Below are 25,335 nucleotides of genomic sequence, written 5' to 3' on the forward strand. Positions count from 1 at the left end.
CTCCCCACCGTGCACCGGAGAGGCCATCGCCCTAGGCGCCTCAGGGAAGGAGGGCACCGAGGTCACCTGCCCCGAGCCCCCTCCCGATGGCACGGACACCACTGGCAGCACAAACGATGCGACGGGAGAAAAGGTGTCCGAGGCCACCTGCCTCAGACCCCCTCCCAGCGCAGGGACGGACACGGGCTCCACGTGTCCCAACAGTCCAACGTCGGCAGGAGAAGGGCAACCCGAGGCCTCCTGCCCCGGGCCCTCAGCTGACAAACCAGCCACGTCCTGGGGGAGCACCGTGGTGAGCACGAGAGGGAGTGGCCTCCTGCCGACTCACCTCCCCCACTCCCCAAACCGGTACCGACGAATCACCAAGAACCCCCAGACTAGCATAGAGAGTATCCTCAAAATCCAAAGCAGGCAACACATACTCAGAGGCCTCCTCGGACTCCACCCGATCGCTCCACAGTCTCGGGGGAACAGAAGCGGGTTCAAAGGACCCAAATCTCAGAGTCGTCGTAGGCACCGAGGAAGGTGGAGCCGCTCCTCCCTCAGTCGTCGTGGTCTCGGACCCCGGTCCCTTGGACTGCTGCCGTCCAGAGTCATCGACCGGCGGATCCTTAGCCCCTGCGCTACCATCACCCTCGTGCATATCCACGTCCGACCCATGAGCCTCTGCCGCCAGAAGGCTCTCATCCTCAAACTCAATAACCAGACTAAAAATCCTGCCTCGATAAGCCCATTTGACAACCTCCGGCACAAAGTCAGTGATCAGAATACTAACCAGAACCCGAGCAATTCCGTGAGCTCTGGTAAACGCCATATCCACCCGCTCAGGCTTTCCCATCAAAATATCCAAACTGGCCACAACCTGAGCATCCTGCAATGGCTTGGGAGGGACCCCGGAGAAACGCAACCACGCCTGAGTAAGCGGCTTTCCCTGAGGCTCTACCTGCTTCCACTCGTGAAACTAAAGGACACAATCAGTTCCTGGCACTTTACACATCCCAAAACTCAGCAACCTCTGCATATCCTCCATGAAAGGAAACTCAACTCTGAACATCCTATCAGCGAGGCTGACAAGGTCCCACTGGAAATCCCGAGGGGCCAACTCTCGGAGCCTCTGCACAATCTGTGTCTCAGACACCTCCCCTCTGGTGACCTTGACTATCCCCGTAATCATACTCGTGAACTCATCAGAAACCTCTCGCTCATTCGGAGATTCGAAAAAAGTTAGCTCAGCACAGTAAACTCCATACATCATGAGTGACGGTGCCTGATCTTGCAGTAACGGACACTCCCCAGAATCGTGTGCCAGTTTACCGTAGGTATCACATAACAGAGCCACACACTCCGCAATGAAGTGGCCCTTGTCTACGCAACGATAACAAAGCATCTTTTCCTTCCTGTGCGCCCACTTGGACGCCCTAGCCAAGCTTAAAACCGTTTCCCAACAAAACGGTTCGAGGTTGTGCATTTGTGCCCACTTGTAGTCTATACTCCTCGTGTACTTGCACCTTGAAACAAATTCCTCAACGGTAAAAGAAACATGAAGATTATAGCGGCCAATCTTCTATTTAGCAAACAAAGTAAGAGCGGATTTGGTAGTTGGTATGTCAACACTTTGACAGTACATCACAACCACGCTCCAGATTTACAAAATATGAAAGGCACCAAAAAAACTATATAAATTTCGAAACAAAGATGTCCAAAACATTAAGCATGGGGCAAGACCGAGCATATATAGAGGTAATCACAAGTAGTAGCATCTCCCATACAGAAAACATTCATTGAAATATTAAACACGTTCGAAATATTAAACATGAGACGAGTCCGTAGTATACAGCTTGGACCGCCTAATGGAAAAGATTATTGTTCCACTCAAGTCTGTCTCAATCTTGAAAGCAAACAAAGCCCATATGATTCTAATCATGCCCATAATCACTCCATCACGACCTCCTTTCATCTAGGAGCACGACAATTGTCTGCACGCACGCTAAACTAGCCGACCAGAGTGGCAATAAACAGAGCAATTAACAGAAGGATACGCCAAACAAATGTTATAGATATTCGTGGCGCAACGTTCGGTGTCTGCCTCATCAGCTAGCTTGATGGTCATTGTGTTAAGCCTTGGTGCCCATCTCAATGCCATTGTCACGAGATCCATCTCACGCCCCCCTCCTCTGAAGTTGTTGATTTCCACTTCTTCGAGATGAGTCAAGGGGATCTTCGGTGATTTGGATCACGACGAGTACGACTCCCTCAACCCCGTTCTCTTGAACGCTTCCGCTTAGCGATCTACAAGGGTATGTAGATGCACTCCCCTCTCTCTCATTGCTAGTCTCTCCATAGATAGATCTTGGTGACTCGTAGGAAAATTTTGAATTTCTGCTACGTTCCCCAACAACTATAAGCCTTGCAAGCAATGTAGCTAATGAGTTAGTTACGGAATGGTGCATTACATAATGAGTAAAGAGACTTGCCAATAACCAGATTGAACTAGGTATTGAGATACCGACGATCTAATCTCAGGCAAGTAACATACCGCTGACAAAGGGAACAACATATGTTGTTATGCGGTTTGACCGATAAAGATCTTCGTAGAATATGTAGGAGCCAATATGAGCATCCAAGTTCCGCTATTTGTTATTGACCGGAGACGTGTCTCGGTCATGTCTACATAGTTCTCGAACCCGTAGGGTCCGCACGCTTAAAGTTAGATGATAGTTATATTATGAGTTCATGTGTTTTGATATACCGAAGATAGTTCGAAGTCCCGGATGTGATCACGGACATGACGAGGAATCTCGAAATGGTCGATACATGAAGATTGATATATTGGACAACTATATTCGGACACCGGAATGGTTCCGGGGGTTATCGGATATATACCGGAGTACCGGGGGGTTACCGGAACCCCTCGGGGGGTTAATGGGCCTCATGGGCCCAAAGTGGAGAAGAGGAGGGGCGGCCAGGGCAGGCCGCGCGCCCCCTCCCCCTCTAGTCCGAATAGGACCAGGAGAGGGGGCGGCGCCCCCCTTTCCTTCCTCCCCTCTCTCCCTTCCTTCCCCCTCTCCTACTTGGACAAGGAAAGGAGGGAGTCCTACTCCTGGTGGGAGTAGGACTCCTCCTGGCGCGCCCCTCCTGGCCGGCCGCCCCCTCCCCCTTGCTCCTTTATATACGGGGGCAGGGGGGCACCTCTAGACACAACAACTATTGATCCTTGAGATCTATTAGCCGTGTGCGGTGCCTCCCTCCACCATATTGCACCTCGATAATATCATAGCGGTGCTTAGGCGAAGCCCTGCGTCGGTAGAACATCATCATCGTCACCACGCCGTCCTGCTGACGGAACTCTCCCTCGACACTCGGCTGGATCGGAATTCGAGGGACGTCATCGAGCTGAACGTGTGCAAGAACTCGGAGGTGCCGTGTTTTCGGTGCTTGATCGGTCGGGCCGTGAAGACGTACGACTACATCAACCGTGTTGTGCTAATGCTTCCGCTTTCGGTCTACGAGGGTACGTGGACAATACTCTCCCCTCTCGTTGCTATGCATCACAATGATCTTGCGTGTGCGTAGGAATTTTTTTGAAATTACTACGTTACCCAACAGCAACATGCACACGGTAGGAAAACTTCAGTTATGTAGGTCTGCATGATGATATACATGCATTCATGTTGGACGAACCCGAAGATCAATTCACAGGAGGGGTGAATTACCTGCAGCATGGTAAACCAACATTGGTAGTGACGATTAAACAGATATACTTTCATTGGATACAGTAGTAAGTTGGTTTTTGTTCTAGAAAAGAGAAGCTAGTGATTTGTTCGGCATGAAAGTAAGTTTATTTGCAAGGAGGGACGGGTGATGGTACTTATTCAACCCGTCCCACTCAAGGTTATCCCACCAGTCCTTCTCGCAGTCCACCTTGGGTGGCTTGGTGTCGCGGCCGACGGACGGCAGACGCCTAAGGCTCCAACAGCCTCGGATCTTGGCGGTCTCGAGTATAGGCGCCCACATCCTGCACCCATAGATGTGCTGCAGCTTGGGGACCTCATGCAGGTAGATGCTCCTCAGATAAGGAAATTCTATAACTGTATCCTGTTTTTGGGGCCTATGGGCCAAAGGGAAGACCTCCCTCAGTTCATGGTGTTGAAAAGGTCCATCGCGTACTAATAAATGTTCACCACATATTAAAAAGTTGTTCATCTTGTTTTATTAAAAAGGTTCATGGTGTATTATAAAAATGCTATCTCCTGTTAAATAATTGTTCAATGTATATCAAAACTAATGTTCATTGTGTACTTCAAAAAACGTACATAGTTTAATAAAATATAATTATCATGTATTCTTTAGAAAGTAGATAATCAAATAAGTTTTCATGCATTTAAAAAATGTTCATGTAAATTTCAATATGTGATGACGTACTTTTAATACATATTCATGTAGTTTGGAAGGTGCTCACGCATTTTTTTAAATGATTGTTTAATTTTTAAACAGGAAATGGGAAATAAACAAAAAAGAGAAGCAAAAGACAGGAATAAATAATAGGAAAGGGCTTCCATGTCTGATGAGATGGTGCCGTGCTGAGAACCAGCAGCGAAGCAGAACGAAACGAACACTGTTGAAACTTGCAAACACACGAAAGAAAAGAAAAACAGGATGGGCTTCCAAGATGTTGATGTTTGGTGGGCTGTGATCTAAAGGCCTGGAAATTTGGCTGGGAGTTGCGATCTTCTTGACACGCCGGAGCCAGTTGGCCTGCCTGCGGAAGGTTTTCAGATGGATTTCCGATCGAGGCGTCGCCTCAGGCGCTCGCCGCCGCGTGGTCCGGGCGGAGATGACCTCATCAGCGCGCTCCACGATGACATGCTGCTCCAGATCCTCCAGCGTCTGCGCTGCGCCCGCGCCGCCGCGCGAACCGGCGTCCTCTCGCGCCGGTGGCGCGGCCTCTGGGCCCGCCTCCCCGGTCTCACCTTCCGCGACGTCCCGGCCGGTGTGGTCAAAGCGGCGCTCGCCCGTGTCCCCCGCCGTACATCCGTGTCCCTTCTTGACGTCCGTCTAGCGAGGAGTGTGTCCGACGCGTCGCGCAAGCTTGACGACGCCGGCGCAAAGTCGCTGCTGCGGGCCGCCGAGCGGCTCTCGCCGGAGGAGCTGGTCTTCGTCCTTCCGCACGAAATCGTGTTCAAGCCAGGCCCTCCGGTCAGCATCGTCATGCCTGGCTTTCGCCGAGCCACCTCCATCGAGCTGGACACGGGTTTCCTCCATGTCAAGCCCCCGCACGCGGGCGGCGAGCTCCCTGCGCTCGAGAGGCTGTCTCTCTCCGGCAACATCCTCGACATCGGCGCCTTCCTCGACCGCTGCCCATGGTTGCGCCTGCTCAGGGTCATCTTCCGTGAGGTCGAGGCCGGACCGCTCCAAGCCGCACTTGCCACACTCGAGGCCGCTGTGGTGCTCGGCCTCACGGTGTCCCTCCTTGGCCTCGAATGCGACCAAATTAATAACTGGAGGCGCAGTGTCAATGGCCTTAGCGTTGCCTCCCTTCTCCCCGCCGCGGCGAGGCTCTCTCCGCATGAGCTCATCTTCACAAACAACTCTTTCAAACGCATTTTTGCCGACCTGCCCTCCTTCCCCAGCTGTGCCACATCGTTTGAGATGGAATCGCGCACCTTCCGTTTCACACAACTACCGGCCAAAGAATTCTCAGCTCTCGAGAGGTTGTGCCTCGCGGGATGCACCATCGTAAACCTTGTCACAATGGTCGCCCTCTGCCCGCGCCTGCGCATGCTCAAGGTGATGGCAGATAGGTCCGCGCGTGATGTCACAATCAACTCGGAGTCGCTGCAGGAGCTTGATCTTAGTGTCTATGGTGATGTCAAATGTCAAAGCATCCAAATCATGACGCCGCTACTTAAGCAACTGAAGCTCGAAGTTTGTTCCTACCCAGACCTTAGGGTGTCCATCTCAACCCCAATGGTGGAGAAGGTCTCATGGTTGCTCACATATAATACTGAGTCGTCGCTTATTTTTGGTTTTTGGTCGCTTCGGAGCATGAAATTAGAGACCATAGAGAGCTATAAATACAATGATGGGGTGAACAGCAACCAAGAGGAAGATGCATGTTTGCGCCCCCCACGCTGCAATGTCCTTTCTTTGCACATATCTGCTTGTCTCTATGTATGTCTCTTGTCTACCAACTCTTTAAAAGATTTCCTTGCAAAACTAATTCTAAAGGCTCCACATGCTATACATCAAGCTAAATAGTTATGTTGTTTTGTAGAATCGTTTGGGTGCAGCAATGGACTTTGCGCCGGAGATGGAGAAACTTCCGGTTGCTAGCTTTACTGTGTTGGAGCTACATCTCAACGCAATGGGACATGTTTTAGGAGGACTTCTCCGGCATCTCCTTATGACGCATCACATCCAGACTGCTACACGAAGGCTTAAGGTTTTCCTGTGGGACTGGTCCAGGGTAATTCTCCATGCTGCTTATTACTCATAAGTAACTTGTTCAAAATACATTGTAATGTTTTATATGTTTCAGGCAACGTGTCCTGAAAACTGTCCTTGTGATGAGTCCAAGAACTGGAGGAGCCAAAGTATCTCCTTGACTCATCTCGAAGAAGTGGAAATAAACAACTTCAGAGGAGGGGACCGTGAGATTGATCTCGTGACAATGGCATTGAGATGGGCACCAAGGCTTAAGACAATGACCATCAAGCTAGCTGATGAGGCAGACACTGATTGTTGGGCCAAGAATATCTACAACATTTGTTTGGCGTATCCTCTTGTTAATTGCTCTGTTTACAACCGCTCGGGTGGACTGGTTTAGCATACGTGCATACAGTTGCCGTGCTCCTGGATGCAAGGCAGGTCATGACAGAGTGGTTATGGGCATGATTAAAATCATATGAGTTTTGTTTGCTTCCAAAAATGAAACGGACCTAAGTGAGCTAATCTTTTCCAATGGGGGGGGGGGGGGGGGGGGGGTCACGTTGTATACGAAGTCTTGGGTCATGTTTAATATTTCGAACGTGTAATATTCCAATTAATGTTTTCTGTATGGGAGATGCTACTACTTGTGATTACCTCTATATATACTCGGTCTTGCCTCATGCTTAATGCTTTGAACATCTTTGTTGTGGAACTTATATAGTTCTTTTTTGTGCCTTTCAGATTTTGTAAACCTGGAGGGTGGTTATGATGTACTGTTGAAGTGTTGACATGCCAACTATCAATTCCGCTCTTACTTTGTTCACTAAACAGAAGATTGGCCGCTATGATGTTCATGTTTATTTTACCGTTGAGGAATTTGTTTCAAGGTGGCCATGCATTGCAAGTACACGAAGAGTATACACAACAAGTGGGCAACCGTGAACCGTTTGTTAGGAACGATATTAAGCTTGGCTAGTTAATCATGCATAGTATAGCATGCAAAAAGGATACACATATACACGATGCAAATTACATTAAATATTGATAATGAAATTGCAAAAGTATACTACAATTGATGTGTAGAAAAGGGAATTAATGGTTATTGATACGTGTAAAAATACCCCAGCTCGCATGATGAATTGGTCTGATCCGCCGATTTCTAACCGCTGGATTAATTCCATTTCAGCCTTAAGATCTACCTTCAATTCTTCAACAATCTTCAGATTAACTCTCGGACATTCGCCTTTGTTTCTGACTTCCTGTATGCACTGAAATACAAGAATGGGAGATGCATAAAGCTAACAGAAGAGCAGATATGGACATCGAGCACAGGTGTGAGGCAAAGTTAAACAGCCAGTACAATGTCGAGCCTTTAGCTCAACAGAAGCCAAATAGATCATTTAGAAGTCACTAGAAGATGGGTACTGGAGAGCAAAAAATATAGATGACTCAATCGATTGTTCAAGTTTCAAAAGAAGGAATCAGTCTTTCGCTTGCACCTGGAATCAGCCTCCAAATCATGACGCCGCTACTTAAGCAACTGAAGCTCGAAGTTTGTTCCAACCCCAATGGTGGAGAAGGTCTCATGGTTGCTTACATATAATACTAAGTCGTCGCTTATTTTTGGTTTTTGGTCACTTCAGAGCATGAAATTAGAGATGATAGAGAGCTATAAATACAATGATGGGGTGAGCAGCAACCAAGAGGAAGATGCATATTTGCGCCCCACACACTGCAATGTCCTTTCTTTGCACATATCTGCTTGTCTCTATGTATGTCTCCTGTCTACCAACTCTTTAAAAGATTTCCTTGCTAAACTAATTCTAAAGGCTCCATGCATGCTATACATCAAGGTAAATAATTATGTTGTTTTGTAGAGTCGTCTGGGTGCAGCAATGGACTTTGCGCCGGAGATGGAGAAACTTCCGGTTGCCAACTTTACTGTGTTGGAGCTGTTAAACATAGTTCTATAGCGTGTCAGGGTTACATTACTTGCGCATATACAGTAGGTAGTTAGGAAGGACATTTATCTTAACCATAGTCCTTATCTCTACCTCTTTCTTCTTTCTCAAGATTGTAATCCCAACTAATATATGCGCTATCCCAGGGAGGTGCGCGCCTGAGTCTTTATAACACGCAATAGCGTTCCCACGATGGGTAAGACGCTTTCGCCTATTCACACATGGTATCAGAGCCAAGAGGTCTTGAGTTCAAGACCCTGCCAACGCAGTATTAAATAAAACGATTCTGCGGCCTACATCGATCCCATGTCTAAGGACTAAAATAGCCAAGACGTAAGGGGGATTGTTAAAATATATTGCCCACCTCACTCCATCAGTTCGGACTTTTGGAGCAACTGGTAGGTGCATCAATTCAATATGGTAATCAGAGCCTCCTCTTCCAAACCCTAGCTGCTCCACAGTCCCAAGCCATGTCTTCCTCCAGTGCCGCCCAAAGCAATCTTGGCCAGGTCACGGAGAAGCTCTCCCGGACGAACTATGTCATGTGGCGAACTCAAGTTACGCCGCATCTGAGGGGAGAATGGGCATGATGGGAGCATGGCCAGGCCACTCTCGGGGCACAGGAGGCAATGCACTCCCAGTTTGGTGCTGCTTCCGGGCCTTCCTTGATGGCTGACCAGGAGGCTACCGTTCCTACAGCCTAGGACGTAGGTCGGTGCCGGCCACATGCTCTTGTAGGCGTCCAAGCTGGCGGATGACGGTGGCAAGCTCTGGCGGCTGAAGCAATATTGGCACAAAGCGCATTATCCGCACCCACCGATCGCCGTCGGAACCGTAGAAGCCGAGGAGACGGGGCGGGTGGAGGTTGCGAAAATGGCGGAGGAACCCGCGATCCGACACGTGGAGGTACCAGCGTGTGCAGACGGCCGCGGCGCGGATGAGGATGGTGGAGAAACCTACGCGGAGGAGGATCTCGCTGAGGAGGCCGTCGTTGCCGAGCACGATGGATGCGGCGCCTGCCCTGGCCGCCGACGGTGGCCTCGTCTCGCTGTCGCCGCCCATTATCGTGCTGGGTTTTCGTCTCACGCGGCGCGGCGCCAGGGTACATAGGGGATCGAGTGAGGGAGGCTAAGAAAAAGAAAGGGAAAACCTACTGCTTGTCTTCTTGGGCCTGTTCTGGCAGTTAAGGCCCATCTCAAAGCGCAAACTACCAGTCATTAGGGCCCATCAAGGTCCGTATGGTAGTCACCGGCGCAATAAAGTGTGATTGTGTGCAACTGCAAGGTACAGAGGCTATAATAACCTCTAAAAAAAGACGTAGAGGCTATAAGACTGACATTTCATTTTATCGTCTAAAAACATATTTACACTGTGCTACCACCTTTAAGAAAATGAATTGCTACAACATATTTTTTTCCTTTGTACAGTGAAGCTATGTAGGCGTAATTGTAGGAGTCTATCTCATGGAGTACGAGACCGGTGGCGATGACCCGGGCACCAATGGCATTGTTGAAGAGGTACACCCTGGCATTGGCATCGATAACCTCACTCGGGTACACCCTCGATGTTGTCGTCGACCTCGCGCCAATCATGAAGCATTCAACTATGGAGTTGTCCACCCACCACTCTAATGAATAGCTCCTCGCCATCGAGCAGTGGCAAGGCATTGCCGACGACCTTAAAAATACTTACTTTATATTTTAAGCATGTTCATCGCGTATCTAAAAAATGGCCATCTCATATTAAAGCAATGTTCTCCTCATATAAAAATGTTGATCACCATTGAAAATATTCATGAATCAATTTTTAAAAAAACTATAAAATCATTTCGAACATTAGGAAATCTGTACAAATTTTGATAAATGTTCATATATTTTAAAGAATTGTAGAATTTAAAAATGTTTTTGTTTTGCAGGGAGAATTTAAAAATGTTGACGAACTTATAGGGACATGATTTTTAAAAATGCTCAAGAAAGCTAAAAAATAATGTCATTTTTTACAAAATACACACGAATTTAAAAATTATGAATTGGAAAAATATAAATAAAACATTTAAAATATAAAAGGGTAATAAAAATAACGAAATGACAAAGGAGAAACAGTAGAAAAAAAATAAAAATTTAGAAAAGAAAACAGGCCCCCAAAGGGTGGGCTGGCCTAATCAGTTATAGGAATAAAGTGATTTTTTATGTATGGAAAATAAAGTGATTTCGTTTGTATTTCGTTTGTATGGCCTAAACAATAAAATTATGATTTTTTATGTATGGCCTAAACAGTAGAAACGGCTGTTTTTCTTCCTGTTTGTATTTTGTTTGTACTTTTGCTAAGTTTTAAACACACCGGTTTTCGAAATAAAGTGATTTTTATGTATGGAAAATAAAAAATGTCCACGCATATTTCACAAATGTCGTCATGTATTTAAAAATATTTATCTTTATTTGCAAATTGTTTGACATATTTTTTTGAACTAAAATTTATGGGGAATTTACACTTCTAGGCGTTTGCATCTACTAAGGAACTCGTGCAATGGTGATGTTTTTAGGAACTCGTGCAATTCATGCATACTTTAATCTTTCTTTTTGTGGGTTTCCTTTTCCTTTTCTTTTAGTTTTAACACTTGTTGCGTTGTGTTGTGTGTGTGTGTGTGTGTTCTAAAAAGCTACATGAATATATTTTTTAAATGCATGCACTTTTTTAAAAAAAGCATGATGATTTTCAAAAATATTCATCAGGTATTAAATGAGTACTCACCACATTTTACATAAATCATCATGTTTTAAAAAAGAATCATTCTGTATTAAAACGTTCATCATGCATTAATTATTTTTATCTTGTTTTCTCAAAGAGGTTCATCATGTGAAAAAAAAACTGTTCATCATATTGTATATTTAATAAATGTTAGTTCTGTATTAAAAAGATGTTTGTTGTGTATCAAAAGGTGGTCATAATGTATTAATTATGTTTGTTGGATACTAAAATTATGTATGAAAAGTTTCATTGCGTACTAAAATTATGTTTGTTGGATATATTCTTGAAAAAATCATTGTATATTTAATAAATGTTCAGTTTGTACTTCATAATATTCCTCGCATAGCAAAAGTTGTTCATTGTGTTTTTCCAAAAGGTTATACGTACTAAAAAAATGTTAGTGTTGTAAAGGTTCATAGTGTTTTTTGAAAAGGTCCATCGCGCACTAATAAATGTTCGCCGCGCTATTAAGAGGTTTTTCATCATGTTTTCTAAAAATGTTCATGGTGTATTAAAAATGCATTTATTCGATGTTAAAAAATTGTTCATTGTATATTTGATAATGTTAATTGTGTACTTCAAAAAATGTCCATCACTACTAGATTATGCAAATAGCCCTAGGGCCGGATACCCTAAGCAAATGGGTGAAAACGCTAGGGAAAGGGGTTTCCCTAGTGTATCCCCTAGGGAAACTGCCCTAGGGCACGAGTGGTGGGGGAATCTCGGTTTCCCGAGGGTGAGGAAAGAATAACCTAGGTATAGTCCTCTTTCCCTTGGGTTCTGTACCGTAGGGACACAAGCGACGGGTGGCCCGCAAGCTGACATGTAAAGTTGATATCCTTTGGGTTAGTTTCACTCCCTAGGGAAATATTATGTAACGGCGACTATTGTTAGTCCACTGTACACCCCTTGGGTTTACAAACCCTAGGGAATCATTATTTCAAAATATTGCATTATTGACGCAAATTAATATTGTTATGTAGAAATTAAACTATAAAAAATAATTGTATATAATCACTTCAAAAATTAGGAAACAATCACATAAAATATATGTTTCAACCACCATCATTATACATGGCAGCATCAAAGAGTTTACACAATAGTACCACTCTCTACAAAATATGGCATCTAGCGCAGAGCACTACTTAGAACTCACAGAATGTCATCTACCTAGGTGCCAATTAGTAGCCTGGAATACATGCGCCATGCATCATATGAGTCACTGATCCAAAACATCACAACCATAACCAAGTGCACGGCGAAAAGGATAATTGTCCATTTGCTTCTAGTTAATCAACAAAAGAAGTTCAGACCACCGGCAACAAGGGCCTCCGGCCGGGCTCGCTCCATGTCAGAGGTGGGAGGATGCAAGCCCGTGTCAACCAGGGATGATTGCGTCGTGGTCCCGGCCACGTCTAGGCTCGCCGGGCATGGCTCTTCCCTGCCATCACCTGGACGGCTTCGACAGCGACGGCTCACTCCGCACTGCACGATCAAGAGGATCTGACGACGCAGGAGGCGATCGGCGCGAGCGAGTTATCAGTTCGTTGAACAGAATCATTTCCTAAAGAAAAAAAGCAAGCAGAATTCTCTGAGAACATTCAGAACTCCGAGAACGTTCAATACGCTCCCATCCAAATTATCATCATCTTTCAGATCAGAACAAACAGAACACACACACAAAACCATCACTATCATCATTACCATTCATGCTGCAAATTAGAATTTACAAACGGTTGATTATTCAAACCACGACAAACAACTCCACATACACAAATAATCACCATCATCATTCAAGCTTACATATTACAGTCAGTCGACGGCTGACTACACCACACCAAACACTCACACCCACGCAAAGACGGAGCTCATGCTGCATCAGCTGAATGCCCGCTCTGACTTATTTTCTCATTTGCTCGGAAGCAACCAGATGAACAGTGCTTTGATGGACCGAGCAAGGATGGCCAAATCAAATCAAACCAAAACCAAATGAGATGAAACTGCAAAGGGGCGTCACCGCACCAAGGCAATGCCGATGTAGAGAACACCATAGACCAATCAAGCAACACAGCAGAAAAGCTTCAGTTACGTAGGTCCGCATGATGACGTACATGCGTTCAGGTTGGACGAGCCCGAAGATCAATTCACAGGAGGGGTGAATTACCTGCGGCATAATAAACCAACATTTGGTAGGGATGATTAAACAGATGTACTTTCATCGGATACAGTAGATAAGTTGGTTTTTGTTCTAGAAAAGAGAAGGTAGTGATTTGTTCGGCACAAAAGTAAGGAGAGATGGAGTAATATGTGTGTAGCTCACCTGAGTATGGTGCCTCTGGGCAGATCGGTTTTGTAGTACAGCGAGTGGCTTGGCTCGTAGAGGGACGGGTGATGGTACTTATTCAGCCCGTCCCACTCAAGGTTATCCCACCAGTCCTTCTCGCAGTCCACCTTGGGCGGCTTGGTGTCGCGGCCGACGGACGGCAGACGCCTAAGGCTCCAACAGCCTCGGATCTTGACGGTCTCGAGTATAGGTGCCCACATCCTGCACCCATAGATGTGCTGCAGCTTGGGGACCTCATGCAGGTGGATGCTCCTCAGATAGGGAAATTCTATAACTGTATCCTGTTTCTGGGGCCCAGGGGCCAAAGGGAAGACCTCCCTTAGATCGTCACAGTACACTATCTCGAGGGTCTGCAAATAACTACAGAAGAACCTCCCTGAATTTCTGCTGGCCAAGGTGAACACATGTAAGAGCCTGGGACAGCAGTCCAGGTGCAAGAACTCCAGGCTACAAAAGGTGAGAGTTGACGTAGTAAATGTCTGTGCCGTCAGAAGCTGGGACAACCATAATGTCTCCAGACGCCTAAAGCTGGACGCACCACTGCCCTGCCGAATATTGAAGACCGTGTGTAGCTTGGGGCACCTCTCGACTCGGCACCATCTTTGACTCTGCCACCCTGATCCGTCGGGAGGTGGAGGGATATTGGTGATGGACAAGTTATCATAGACATGCACAGATGTACTCTGCTTGCATATGAAACCAGGCAATAATAAAGCACTAGTGCTAGCACTTGGGGCATCCTCCAAAAGTTTGTTGCCCGGTCCATGAATGATCTTTATCATACATGTCTTTGGTTCGTCCCAATAAAGAAATATCTTAGGGCAGTCCCACATCACCTTCACTCCAACTGGGCCACCATCCTTCAAGACATATCCATACATGGAGTCCATCATAGTCCTTGTGTGCGGTTGGACTTGCAGTAGTTTGTTGCTGCTTGTTCCTTGGATGTTGCAACCACCAACAGTAGCTGCAGAACAGATATCAATATGTACGGATGTGGCCCTTAAAAACTCTCTTACAGGAGAAAGCGACCTCAGGAGCCTTGTATCCATAAGAGAAATCCGCCATCCACCGTTAAACTTTTCTTCTTTCTGCTGTTGGAGGGCTTGATCGCTATGAGGATGTGCATGTGATGCTTCACCTCCGTCAGCTGATGCTGATATTGAGGTGGTGTCAAGATGCAGCAAACCAGACCACCCTTCCCCTTCAAATGTCTTAGGCCACAATATTGCACGGAGCTTCTCGCAGCCTAGCAGGATGATCTGCTTGGGGAGCGAGGTGGCTACCACTTCCCGGAAGTTGAGTGTTTTCACTCCTGTGCCTGAGAGGTCCAGCTCTTCAAGACTCCCCAACGATCCTTTCAAGATTATGTTCTTCAATTCTTTGCAGTCCCTAAAAGAGATGATTTTTAACTCGTCATAGGCACCAATAATGACAGTCTCAAGGTTAGTGTTGCTTGCTGAGCCAGATAAGCTTCTCATGTAACCACTGACTGAAAAATCAAGAAGCTCCATGCTTTCCATATCCGAGAACACATTGGTGTTGGACCAGCCAGTGGACTTTGTTAACCGGAGCTTGCGAATGTTACGCAGTCGTCCTTGTAAATGGCTAAAGTCCCAGTTTTTGGCTCCCATCACGCTTAGCTCCCTGAGCTGGGTCATGAGATCCATCACCTGTGCGGACAGGATCAGATTCAAATCTGTGTAGCGCAGGTCAAGCACCCATAAGCTTTGGAAGCATGCCAACAACCTTGCAGTGTCCTCCTCTTCCAATTGCGCCCCATCTCTCTTTCCTAGGTTTTGACAGTGGTCAAGCCATAAAAATCTAAGGCTGTGGCAGCAGAGAAATGGAGGTGATGAAAAGCTGAAGCTACACCTTGAGAGTTTCATCACGCCAAGCTTGTCAAAATGCTGGAACGTTCTGCTAGGAACGACTCCATCAGGGACCAGCACAAATCCATGAGCTGGTGATGCCCAGTGTGGTACGCACTCGGCATACCATAGAAAGCGAGAGGGAAATTCATTGTCGCGGTAGTCCATATTCCATCGGATATCACCTTGCAGTCTCTCACCAACTTGCCATGCTTCAGCAATGTCTGTGTCTTTCTGTATGATTCCATCACATATCCAATAGTTGCATGCATGGGTAGCCAAATCATACTCGCTGTCGACATAATGGCGGCTGGTGCAATGTAGTGTCAACATATACAAGAAGCACTTAACAAGTATTGCAGGATCAACGCTATTCTTGTATGCAACTAGTGTAGCCTCTTCACGCAGTAGATAGTACCAGTGATCTTGTGGATTTTTCTCATAGCATGAAGCTGAGAGAAGAACGTCTGTTGTATCCTTCTTCATGGCCTTGTCTTTCATATTGGGGTCCATCCGAAACCTCCCTTGGAAGGTCCATATCACCTTGTTGGTCAAATATTCATATACAGAAAGGCCAAGGCTAGATATGTCAATCTCCTCGTTGCTTCCATTCTGAAGAACCAGCAAAAACCTGCGGCCCTGTATGCTCCTCTGGATCTCTATTGCAACCTCTGTTATCCCTGCCCGAGATCGTTGATCAGTGATACCATTGAAATCATCCTCCTCGTCTTGCTTGTCAAACATCTCCAGCACCTGATTGGGAAGCTTCAGATGCTTTGCGACTTCCCTCTGAAGTGCTCTTGTGCTCTCCCACTTTGAGCAGTCGATGTGGATGACTTGCTCAAACTGCCATTTCTTTCCATTTGATTCGATCTGTTGGGCTACGGCTCGCAGGACAGCAGATGCCCCCAGCCCGTCCCAGCCATCAAAGTATATGACATTTTCTTTTCCTCTAGTATACTTGAGTTCATCGAGAATTCCTTCAACAGCCTCATCAATGGTGTTTGCCTTGATAACCTGCATGCATATGTGAAGCGGTGAGGACAGTGGCCACCAGTGCAAAGTAGCTACATACATAGTAGCAGTAGTATATATATGAAACAATATGTGATGGGCAAAGTTACGCAAGCGTGATATAATTAATTAACAGAACTCCTGAGATATAGAACACTTTACAACAAAAGATTTACCACAATCGATGCACCCATGAGGGTACAGTAACCAAAATATTTTGTAAACTAGCTCGAACGGGATAAGAAAGATAACATGCATAAGTGAACGAAAAGTGATTGGTACATGTAAACATACTTCTGTACGCATGATGAATTGGCAAGATACTGCAATCTCTACCCTCTAGATTAATTCCATTTCCGGGTCATCATTGATCAGTCAGCTCACTATAAGTCTCCAGCTGAATTCCTCGAGCTTCAGTCGATCTGTATACAAATGCAATAATATGCAAGCAAGATTAATAAAATAAAGCTCAATGACCTAAAGGAGAGCATGCAAAAAATATAATTCTCGTGCTTCCACAAAATTTAAAAAAAAATCACACGTGTATGTCATTGAGTACTGTGTGCAACTGTTAAGTTTCATGCATTTTTTAATATTTTTCTGTGCAAAAAATAACAAAATTAGAGCACATAAATATGCTTTTAGCCTCTCATGATTGCTATTTTAGTTTGGACTGCATGTGAGATTTCACCAAAACTTTGCAAATACATAGGTTACTGTAATATCTACATGTGATTGTTAATGGAATTTTTTGAATCTTCAAAACTCAGGGCCTGTTCTGAAACCATCTAACTTCTCTAAAACTTCTCATATCTAGCTTCTTATCCGGCTTCTTGCTTCAGCTGGCGATGCGAAAACGTTCTGGAGCGCCAACAGCTTCTCCCAGCGCCTGGATGACCAGACAGCCCAGCTGGGGCGCTCAAGGCCTGCTTCTGCCACCTTGGGCCGGCTGGAAAGGGCCCATTACGGACCAAACCGCTCGGGCGTCAATGGCGCTGGAGCCAGATCCTCCGAGCCATGGAGGCGCAGCTCCCTGTACCAGGCGCGACGGACGGCGGCGACGACGGGATCCGGCGAGAAATAGACTGGGGCGACTGAATCTGTAGTCGGAGTCGACGATTTGGCCGGCGGCGGGGGCTGTTGGGCGTGGCGGCGGCGGTAGGGTTACAGAGGAGAAACGAGGGGGAGGGAGTTGCCAGCGAGCGGGCTGTTCCGCGGGATCGAGCGAGGGGAAGGTGAGCGAAACGTTTTCTTGGCGGTGGCAATTCGGCCGTAAATAACAGCAGCTTCAGATTCACAAAAAGGGGAAGCTGGGAATCGGTCGCTTCGCAAAAATGAACTACAGCCCATCGTAGCTTCCTGGATTTCGGCTTCGGGAAGCTATATCATTCGGGATGGCTTCTGGCAGAATTTTTTAGAAGTGTGGAGTGGGAGATCAGAACAGGCCCTCACTCTTCTATTCTTTCAAAGTAAAGAGAGCACATTTGCTCAAGGGTAGAAAATCAATGTCCTGATAAAACTAGCATACATAGATACGAAGAAGCAGACAGGCTGATTGAGTACAGGTGTAAGCTGAGGTTTACATACCTTGGTTAAATTGAATAACTGGTACTATGCAGACTTGCAGAGAGTATGTAGCTAGGTAGAGACAGGCGCAACTAGAAGCTGGCTAGATTGGTGAGCGCTCTGGACACACAGCATGCTTCGACAAAATATTTGGGGTCCTTGTGGTTACACACAAATGCCTTAGCTAGACAGAATAAAAGCAAGCAGTACTATTCCTTACCTTTTGCTTTGCCTTTTGTCTTTCCTTGAGGACTATCTTTTGCTTTCAGTAAAGACAGAAATCAATTCAATGCTTGTAGCTGGCTTCGCTGCAAGATTTAAAGATAAAAATTTCAAGGCCTGACAGGCCATTGTCTGCACTCGCTGCTAGCTAATCAAACAACTTTTGTGTAACTTGCATTGCAATTCCAGTAAAGTATGATGACATAAGAAAAAGAATGTGGTGCAAGTTAGATTCAGGGATGCGGCTAATATCACTAATCATATTATATTATTTATAGCTTGATCTGCTACACACAAATCTACTACTCACAAGGATTGCAGTTTTCTATTCGAATGTAATGTGAGAGGCTGAAATGCTTACTTAACTTTGCTACATAAGAAATCAGAAAATGCTTCATACACTGCTACAAACTTTTAAGAAAGTTACCTGCATATAATATTGACACTATCAAGAACTGTTGAGGCACACTCCGAAATGTACTAAATATCGACACACAATTTTTGCGCCCTTCACTGCATCTGTCAGATATGGTCAGAAATATCATACTGTCAAGCTAAAACATAAGTTAGCCTGTTGTACAGAAATATTGTAAAGCAAAAAAGCTACATGCTGCGAAGAAATATTTGGGCTGCTTTGTGCTTATCAGTGTGCACAAATACCTTAGAACGCAGAATAAAACAAGAGGCAGTATCCTTACCTTTTGCTTTCGTTTTTCTCTCACATTGGGATGATTACCTTACGCTTTGCTAAAGACGGAAATCAATTCTTTGCTTGTGTCCAGCTACCAGCAGGGTTGAAAGATAAAGATAAATGATTGCAAGACTGTCCCTTTACTATTGGATCCTCCTGCTAATCGAGCAACTTTTGTGTCTTTCAGGCCATCTGCCTGTCAAGTAGAGCATCCAGCTTTGGGTGTTAGATTGCATTGCAATTCAGTGAAGTAGGATTCTATTGGGGGTAAAATGTACTCCTGCCAGTTATGTTGCGGAATGTGGCTCATATCTCTAGTGTACTATGTATAGCTTGGAGAGATGTGCTGCGCGGATTCCTATATGTGCCCTATAATCACAAAAAAATTCTGCTCTCTTTCCCTTTGGAGGTGATGTGAGGCTGACTTGCTTAACTTTCCGATAAAATCAGAAAATGCTTCACACACCGCTAGAAACATCATATGGAAAGTACATGCAACTAAAAATGGTGACCCCTCGCACTCAAGCACTCGAATCTTTATGTGCACCATTTATCCTTGCTCGAAATCATCCAACTAAATTTACTAAATATAGTAATACCCATTTTATCCTCCAAGAGAGAAATTAGTAATAGTACATCAGTAAAGTGGAGCAAAAGTACAAAAACAGCAGGACCTGAATTTCTTTTAAGGTTGCATTATATAGTTAAGCAGCTAGCTTACGATGTAAATAATTGCTTTCTTAGAGGCTAGGGCGGGACAAAGTAAGAAAAATAACCTGATGCGGAAAGAGTGTAAGACTAAACTATGCACAATGGAAACACGCCTTTGCTAACTTTTTTTTATCTAGAATGGAATAGTTAAGATAAGCAAAACAATTAGATTATGATCTTGACAAATATAAGCACATGTGCATGATCTTGACAAATATTTAGAATTGTCAAGCCACTCTGAACTGCACTGAATATCGAAACACAATCTCTGCACCTTTCATTACATTCAGTCATATACGGTCACAAATATTACATGGCCAAGCAAGAACATTTAAGGTTTGTCAATCATGGTTAAGCTAGTGCTTCAAAATCTAGCAATTTACTATATGTACTCGGAAATACTACATGGTTAGGCAAGAGATACATTTTGTGTTGCTTCAAATCCGTGCTTGTGCTCTAATGTGCTTCATGGCACAGTTTGCAACAAATAATTTGCAAGGAGCATGAGCTGTATCAGGCCTCCACTAAAACCATCAAACAAAATTCCATAATCAGGTCTAGCAAGGAACATTTTGGTCACCTACATAAAGCTGTACTGTTGTGTGCTTACTCTCACTGTAAGTTCTTAATTTGAATAGGGCAAAAAAGAATCAGTGCTGCGGCCAAAATGTTACCAATACAACCTCACTCCGGCAGCATGCAGAATCGAAATTCCTACTTACCGGAGGGATATCGAATGGGTGCCAGTGTGGAGGCAAGTGGTCCGGTGGCGCAGCCCAAGCATAGCTCTGAAAGCCATAACCAGTTATCGGAAACAACACTCATCGAGCCCAAGTAGAACTACAAGTGCAATGAAAGAATGTTAAAAAATAACCTCCTCGGAAGCAACAGCATCCCAAACTATCCACAATTCTCTATGCACTGCTCCATTCACATGTTGAAGAAATAACAAACCTTCAGGAGCACTTGTCTTGAGTAAATAATTTAGTTAACACCAATACTTGATATGAATACTGCCACCGAAATCATCATCTTCCGGATCAGAACAGAAATAAAACATGGATAAAAGTACCTCTGGGTCTCAGAAAGACTGTATCATGACTTTGGAAGATGATGATCTCGGTGGCAGATAAGTGAACCTAGCAATGGATTTATGATCAAACTGAAACTGTTGCACACTATATTTTGTTTACAAAAAATTACAGTCAGTCCATAACTGATTGTTGACTACCAGAATAAACTATACTGTATTCTAGATGCACATTATATTATATATGTAGGAACTGAATAAATGTTGCTGTGATCTCATTGTCGAGAGTTCCACTTAGCTTCACTGCACAATGCAGCTCAGCTAGCTAGTTGTGTCTGTTCTACAAACAAGCTCTGCATGCCCATGCTTCACTTGCCACCTTGTGGTCTAGTGGCATGCAAGATTTACAATTTGGTACACTACCACCAAACTAGATACTAAGCAATTTCTGCCAGTACAGCCAAACTGCTTGTACCCGACAAAGACCATCTACGTCAACAGGATGTGCCTCTTCAACAACAACACCAGCGCCCGGGTCACCACCACCAGCCTCATCATCCATGAGATGGACTCCTACAACCAAGCCAACATGGCTTCACTGTAAAGAAAAATGGAAACATCACTTTCTTTATTTTATAGCATATAGTACATGTGCAGTATCCCTTCTGAATTTTTGCTTCACTTTTCCTATCTTTTATTTTTCTTTTCCATCTTGGTTATCTCTATTCATTCACCCGCAAAAAAAAAGTTATCTCTATTCATTGTCAAGGCCTTTCAGTAAGTTGTAATAGCTAGTGGAAGATGTCAGGTTACAAAGCTAGAGTTGTACATCACACCAGTCCAATTTCGACAGAGAATTTTTTTTACTTCCAAATTTTCAGTTGGTCAATACTGTCTCGGGCAAACAACAATTGCAGGAGGACAGTACCGATGTAACCATAAAATGCGCAAGAAATACATGTGATTCTTCACATACTGGATAACACTTTCCACTGTTATATATATCAGGTATCTAAAATACACTCACCTGGCCATGCTGGGGTTCTTGGGCATGCAGCCAGTGACTTCTGCAATTCCTGATATTCAGATTGCAGTATAACTGTTCTTCAGGGGTATTTCTCCAGTAAGCAGTAAGTTCTTCCCAGTACTTGCTGCAGCTTGTTCTCCAGTATAATGGTGACAGAACTGCAATGACCTTGCCCAAGCAGCACTGACAGAAATATACCCTTTACATGACTCACATTGCCATCAAGTACCCATATGGCAACCAGGCACTAAACTTCAACAAGGGATTGGTTCAGGCATCACATTGGCATGTTTTAGGCTGCCTGTGGAAACACTTCGGTTGCGTAACAAAAGTCTTGGAGATTTGGAAGCCAAACTCAGTGGATGGTGATTCATCGCTTTGTTCCCTTTGCTGCTTGGTGCAAAGCCATAAGTGGGATCTTCTTTCAACAAACTTGAGGCCCATCTCTAATCCATAACCGAAAAAATACCCTGCACATTTTGCAGTTAGTAACCACTTGATGTGTGCAACATCAAACATTACGTAAAATGTAAAGAAAAAACACTGCGGGGATGGAGCTTTATCTGGCAAGAGGTTAAGCTCAGACTACCATCATTCTAGTTATGCTAAAATGAAATGAAAAGATTAAAACTCAGACTGTTAAGGCAGAAGAGTGGTGGTTTCTTCTGTCAATGTGCCGAATTTGGTAATTAGTGCACAGAATTACAAAACTTGGGATACCCTTCCACTTTGGTAAACAAGAGCCAATAAGGGTATAGAAGAAGTCATGCACAATCCTTATACCAAACTGCATACTGCTGTTAGCAAATGCGGATTCTCCCTTTGTCTGTCAGATCCATACCAACCAACAATTAGGAACAAAATGTTAATCAAAACAATCTTCCAGAACTATAGTTTCATGATGACATAAACACACCTCTTATCAGTCTTGCACCTGCAGGGAACATGATTTGTTCGTACTGTGTCACACAAACCCAGTTGATGGCCAGGAACTATTATCCATGATTGGCTTCATTCAGCTTTCCTCATTTTCTTCCAGTAGCACTTCTGACTTTAGTTAAACTTGAAGCATGTGCGGTGTGCAGCTTTAACAAACAGTGGAATTACCAGAAGTCCCCACAGGAGCAAATGCCATTGCTAAACTTGTGAAATCTGACAGCATCTCTCATGAGAATATCACGACCGGTTATCTTCGAGATGAACTTGGTAGCATTGTGGCAATCCACACACACCCGCAGATTCTTGACAACCCGGATCGGCATTTCCTCTGGAACAAAAATTAAGCCAAAGGCAATTGCAAGCTTCTCGCTATGATTGCTGAGCATGTGAACCTTCTCGGCATCTGCCACATCATGCAGCACTGAACTGACATCAGGCTTGTATCCTTCTTCCACCATCTTAGAGTTGAGCCACTGGAGCTTCTCATAAATTGTTCCGGAGAAGGGGTGAGACTGATCGTCAGCTGAAAATATGTGAACTTTATTCTTATACTTGATCCAGCTGCAGCCTGGTTCCTTCTTCACTTGCCTATCCCTCATTCCGCGCCTAAGCTGGGCAACCTCACTCCATTCACCTTTAGTAGCATGCATGCTGCACAGCAAGACATAGCTCGCTGGGTTTTGTGGGTCAGTTTTCAAGAGATTCTCAGCAGCCCATTTCCCAATCTCCATGTCACCACGCAACCTACATGCGCTAAGCAATGTTGCCCATCCAATTGCATCAGGACACCGTGGCATCTGCCTTATGAACTCCTCAGCTTCTTTTAACCTTCCTGATCTGCTATACAGGTCAATCATACAAGTATAGTGATCATCCAAGGGCACAATACCATGGTTCTCCTGCATGAACTGGAAGTAGCTGCGGCCTTTCTCCACAAGCCCTGAACGGCTACAAGCAGAAAGGACACCGATAAACGTTACCCCGTCAGGCTTCACACCCTTAGACAACATCTTCTCAAACAAATCTATGGTTTCTTTTGCCTTCCCAAACTGCGCATAACCTGTTACAAGGGCAGTCCAGGAGACCTGATCCTGAAACGGCATCTCATCAAACAAGCGGTGTGCGTCCTCGATACTCCCGCACTTACCGTACAAGGTAACTAGTGCATTAGACACTGTAATGTACGGCCTCAACCCTGAGACAAGCGCCATGCAGTGGAACTGTGCTCCCTCTTCCAGGCTTGCTAGATTAGCACAAGAACTTATAACACTGCCAAGGGTGAAATCATCAGGCTTAATCCCATCCCTCTGCATCTCCAGGAACACCCTCACAGCCTCCTCGCTGCACCCGTTCTGTCCATAGCCAACAATCATTGCGGTCCATGAGATGATGTTTTTGCAGGTCATCCTTCTGAAAACGGCTTCTGCCAACCTGATGCTCCTGTACTTCGAGTACATGTCAACAAGCGCGCTTCCAACAAAGATATTGTCATCATACAGAGTTCTGATTGTGTAGGCATGGATCTGCTTCCCCTCTTCTGAGGCAGCAAGGGCGCCACAGGCTGTAAGGATGCTTCCGAAAGTGTACTGATCAATGCCAACACCCTCGGCCCTCATCCGCCTGAAAACATCCAGCGCCTCCGACTGCAACCCATTCTGCGTCAGCCCTGTAACCATCGTAGTCCAGGTGATGGAGTCCCTGTCGACCATCGCCTCAAACACCCCCCTGGCCTCCTCAACCATCTTGCACCGGAGCAGCCCCGTGATCATGGTATTGTACATCACCACATTCTTGCCCTCCATCTCATCAAAGACCCGCTTGGCGTCCCCGATGAGGCCCATCTTGGCATACATATCAACCAATGGGCTCCCGGTGAAGGCGTAGGCCCCGAACCCGAGACGCAGGATCTGGCAGTGCACCTGCCGGCCGAGCGCGCGGTCGCCGAGCGCCGACGCGGCCATGACCATGCCGGACATGGTGATGCGGCTGGGCCTGACCCTGGCGCCGTCCACCACCGCCTCCTCCCGGAGCAGCGCCTGGTACGCCCGGGCCGCCCGCGCGGGGGCGCCGGCGCCCGAGAAGCCCGCGATGAGCGCGTTGTAGGACACGGCGTCGCGCTCGGGCATGGACGCGAAGAGCCGCTCCATGTCGGGGAGGAGGCGCGCGCGGGCCAGCGCCGAGAGCAGCGCGTTGCGGGTGAAGAGGTTGGGGTCGGGCATTGCGTCGAACAGGCGGCGCGCGAGCGGGAGGCGGCCGGACCTGGCGTAGGCGGCGAGGAGGTGGTTGAGGAGGTAGGTGGGCGGCGGGTGCGGGAGCGTCCGGAGGACGAGGCAGTGGACGGCGCCGGCGACGCGGGCCCCATCGCGGCCGCCGCCGGCGGCGGCGGCGGCGGCGGAGGAGAGGAGCGCGGCGTAGTGGTTGCAGAGCGGGCGGCTCATAGCGGGAGCCGGCGCGGGCGAGGGAAACCGGCTCAGTCCCAAAGCCCTTCGCGATCCATATCGTGAAGGTTATGGGCCTAGCACGCAGGCCCATTTCTCGTTTGACGCGTGGTCATGGGCCTCCAGTTATATATCTACTCCCTCCGTACCAAAATATAACAAAAAAACGCACTTATATTATGGGACGGAGGGAGTAATAAATTGTACACCTTCCGCAGGTTTTGCCACAGCAAATACAGCTTGTTTTAAAAAATACAACTATGAGACGGTCCAAAATTTGAACGATCGGCACGGATTTTTTGTCGAAAGAGACCCTCTGCCGACTGGAATTGCCAAAAAAGACC

At 45.9% G+C, this 25,335-nt stretch overlaps 3 protein-coding genes across 5 annotated transcripts; 1 reads left to right on the forward strand and 2 right to left on the reverse strand.

Moving 5' to 3' along the window:
* The first annotated feature begins 4,776 nt into the window (after positions 1–4,776).
* LOC123138653 (uncharacterized) lies at positions 4,777–6,826 on the forward strand. The gene is made up of 3 exons (XM_044558594.1): positions 4,777–6,171; positions 6,275–6,466; positions 6,539–6,826. The coding sequence occupies exons 1-3, from the start codon at positions 4,777–4,779 to the stop codon at positions 6,824–6,826; spliced, it is 1,875 nt and encodes a 624-aa protein (XP_044414529.1).
* A 5,985-nt stretch (positions 6,827–12,811) lies between these two features.
* Positions 12,812–18,526, reverse strand: LOC123135456 (uncharacterized). Of its 2 annotated transcripts, XM_044554540.1 has the most exons (4): positions 18,154–18,526; positions 16,662–16,789; positions 13,459–16,370; positions 12,812–13,302 (listed from the first exon to the last, which is right to left on the reverse strand). In XM_044554540.1, the coding sequence occupies exons 2-4, from the start codon at positions 16,671–16,673 to the stop codon at positions 13,299–13,301; spliced, it is 2,928 nt and encodes a 975-aa protein (XP_044410475.1). In that variant the 5' UTR covers positions 16,674–16,789; positions 18,154–18,526; the 3' UTR covers positions 12,812–13,298. The 2 variants fall into 2 exon arrangements, with proteins under 2 accessions (XP_044410475.1, XP_044410474.1); XM_044554539.1 differs by having other exon boundaries at positions 16,662–18,526.
* A 2,281-nt stretch (positions 18,527–20,807) lies between these two features.
* On the reverse strand, positions 20,808–25,017 carry LOC123135457 (putative pentatricopeptide repeat-containing protein At1g68930). 2 transcript variants are annotated; one of them, XM_044554542.1, is made up of 3 exons: positions 22,531–25,017; positions 21,615–22,084; positions 20,808–21,160 (listed from the first exon to the last, which is right to left on the reverse strand). In XM_044554542.1, the coding sequence occupies exon 1, from the start codon at positions 24,989–24,991 to the stop codon at positions 22,718–22,720; it is 2,274 nt and encodes a 757-aa protein (XP_044410477.1). In that variant the 5' UTR covers positions 24,992–25,017; the 3' UTR covers positions 20,808–21,160; positions 21,615–22,084; positions 22,531–22,717. The 2 variants fall into 2 exon arrangements, with proteins under 2 accessions (XP_044410477.1, XP_044410476.1); XM_044554541.1 differs by having other exon boundaries at positions 20,808–21,185.
* Between the last annotated feature and the right edge of the window lie 318 nt (positions 25,018–25,335).

Source organism: Triticum aestivum, chromosome 6B (assembly GCF_018294505.1).
Source record: "Triticum aestivum cultivar Chinese Spring chromosome 6B, IWGSC CS RefSeq v2.1, whole genome shotgun sequence".
Taxonomy (NCBI): Eukaryota; Viridiplantae; Streptophyta; class Magnoliopsida; order Poales; family Poaceae; genus Triticum; species Triticum aestivum.

Coding starts and splice junctions, on each gene's coding strand:
- LOC123138653 (XM_044558594.1), top strand. CDS start 4,777: ATGGATTTCCGATCGAGGCGTCGCCTCAGGCGCTCGCCGCCGCGTGGT. Junction 6,172..6,274: donor ACATATCTGCTTGTCTCTAT/GTATGTCTCTTG, acceptor GTTGTTTTGTAG/AATCGTTTGGGTGCAGCAAT. Junction 6,467..6,538: donor TCCTGTGGGACTGGTCCAGG/GTAATTCTCCAT, acceptor TATATGTTTCAG/GCAACGTGTCCTGAAAACTG.
- LOC123135457 (XM_044554542.1), bottom strand. CDS start 24,991: ATGAGCCGCCCGCTCTGCAACCACTACGCCGCGCTCCTCTCCTCCGCC.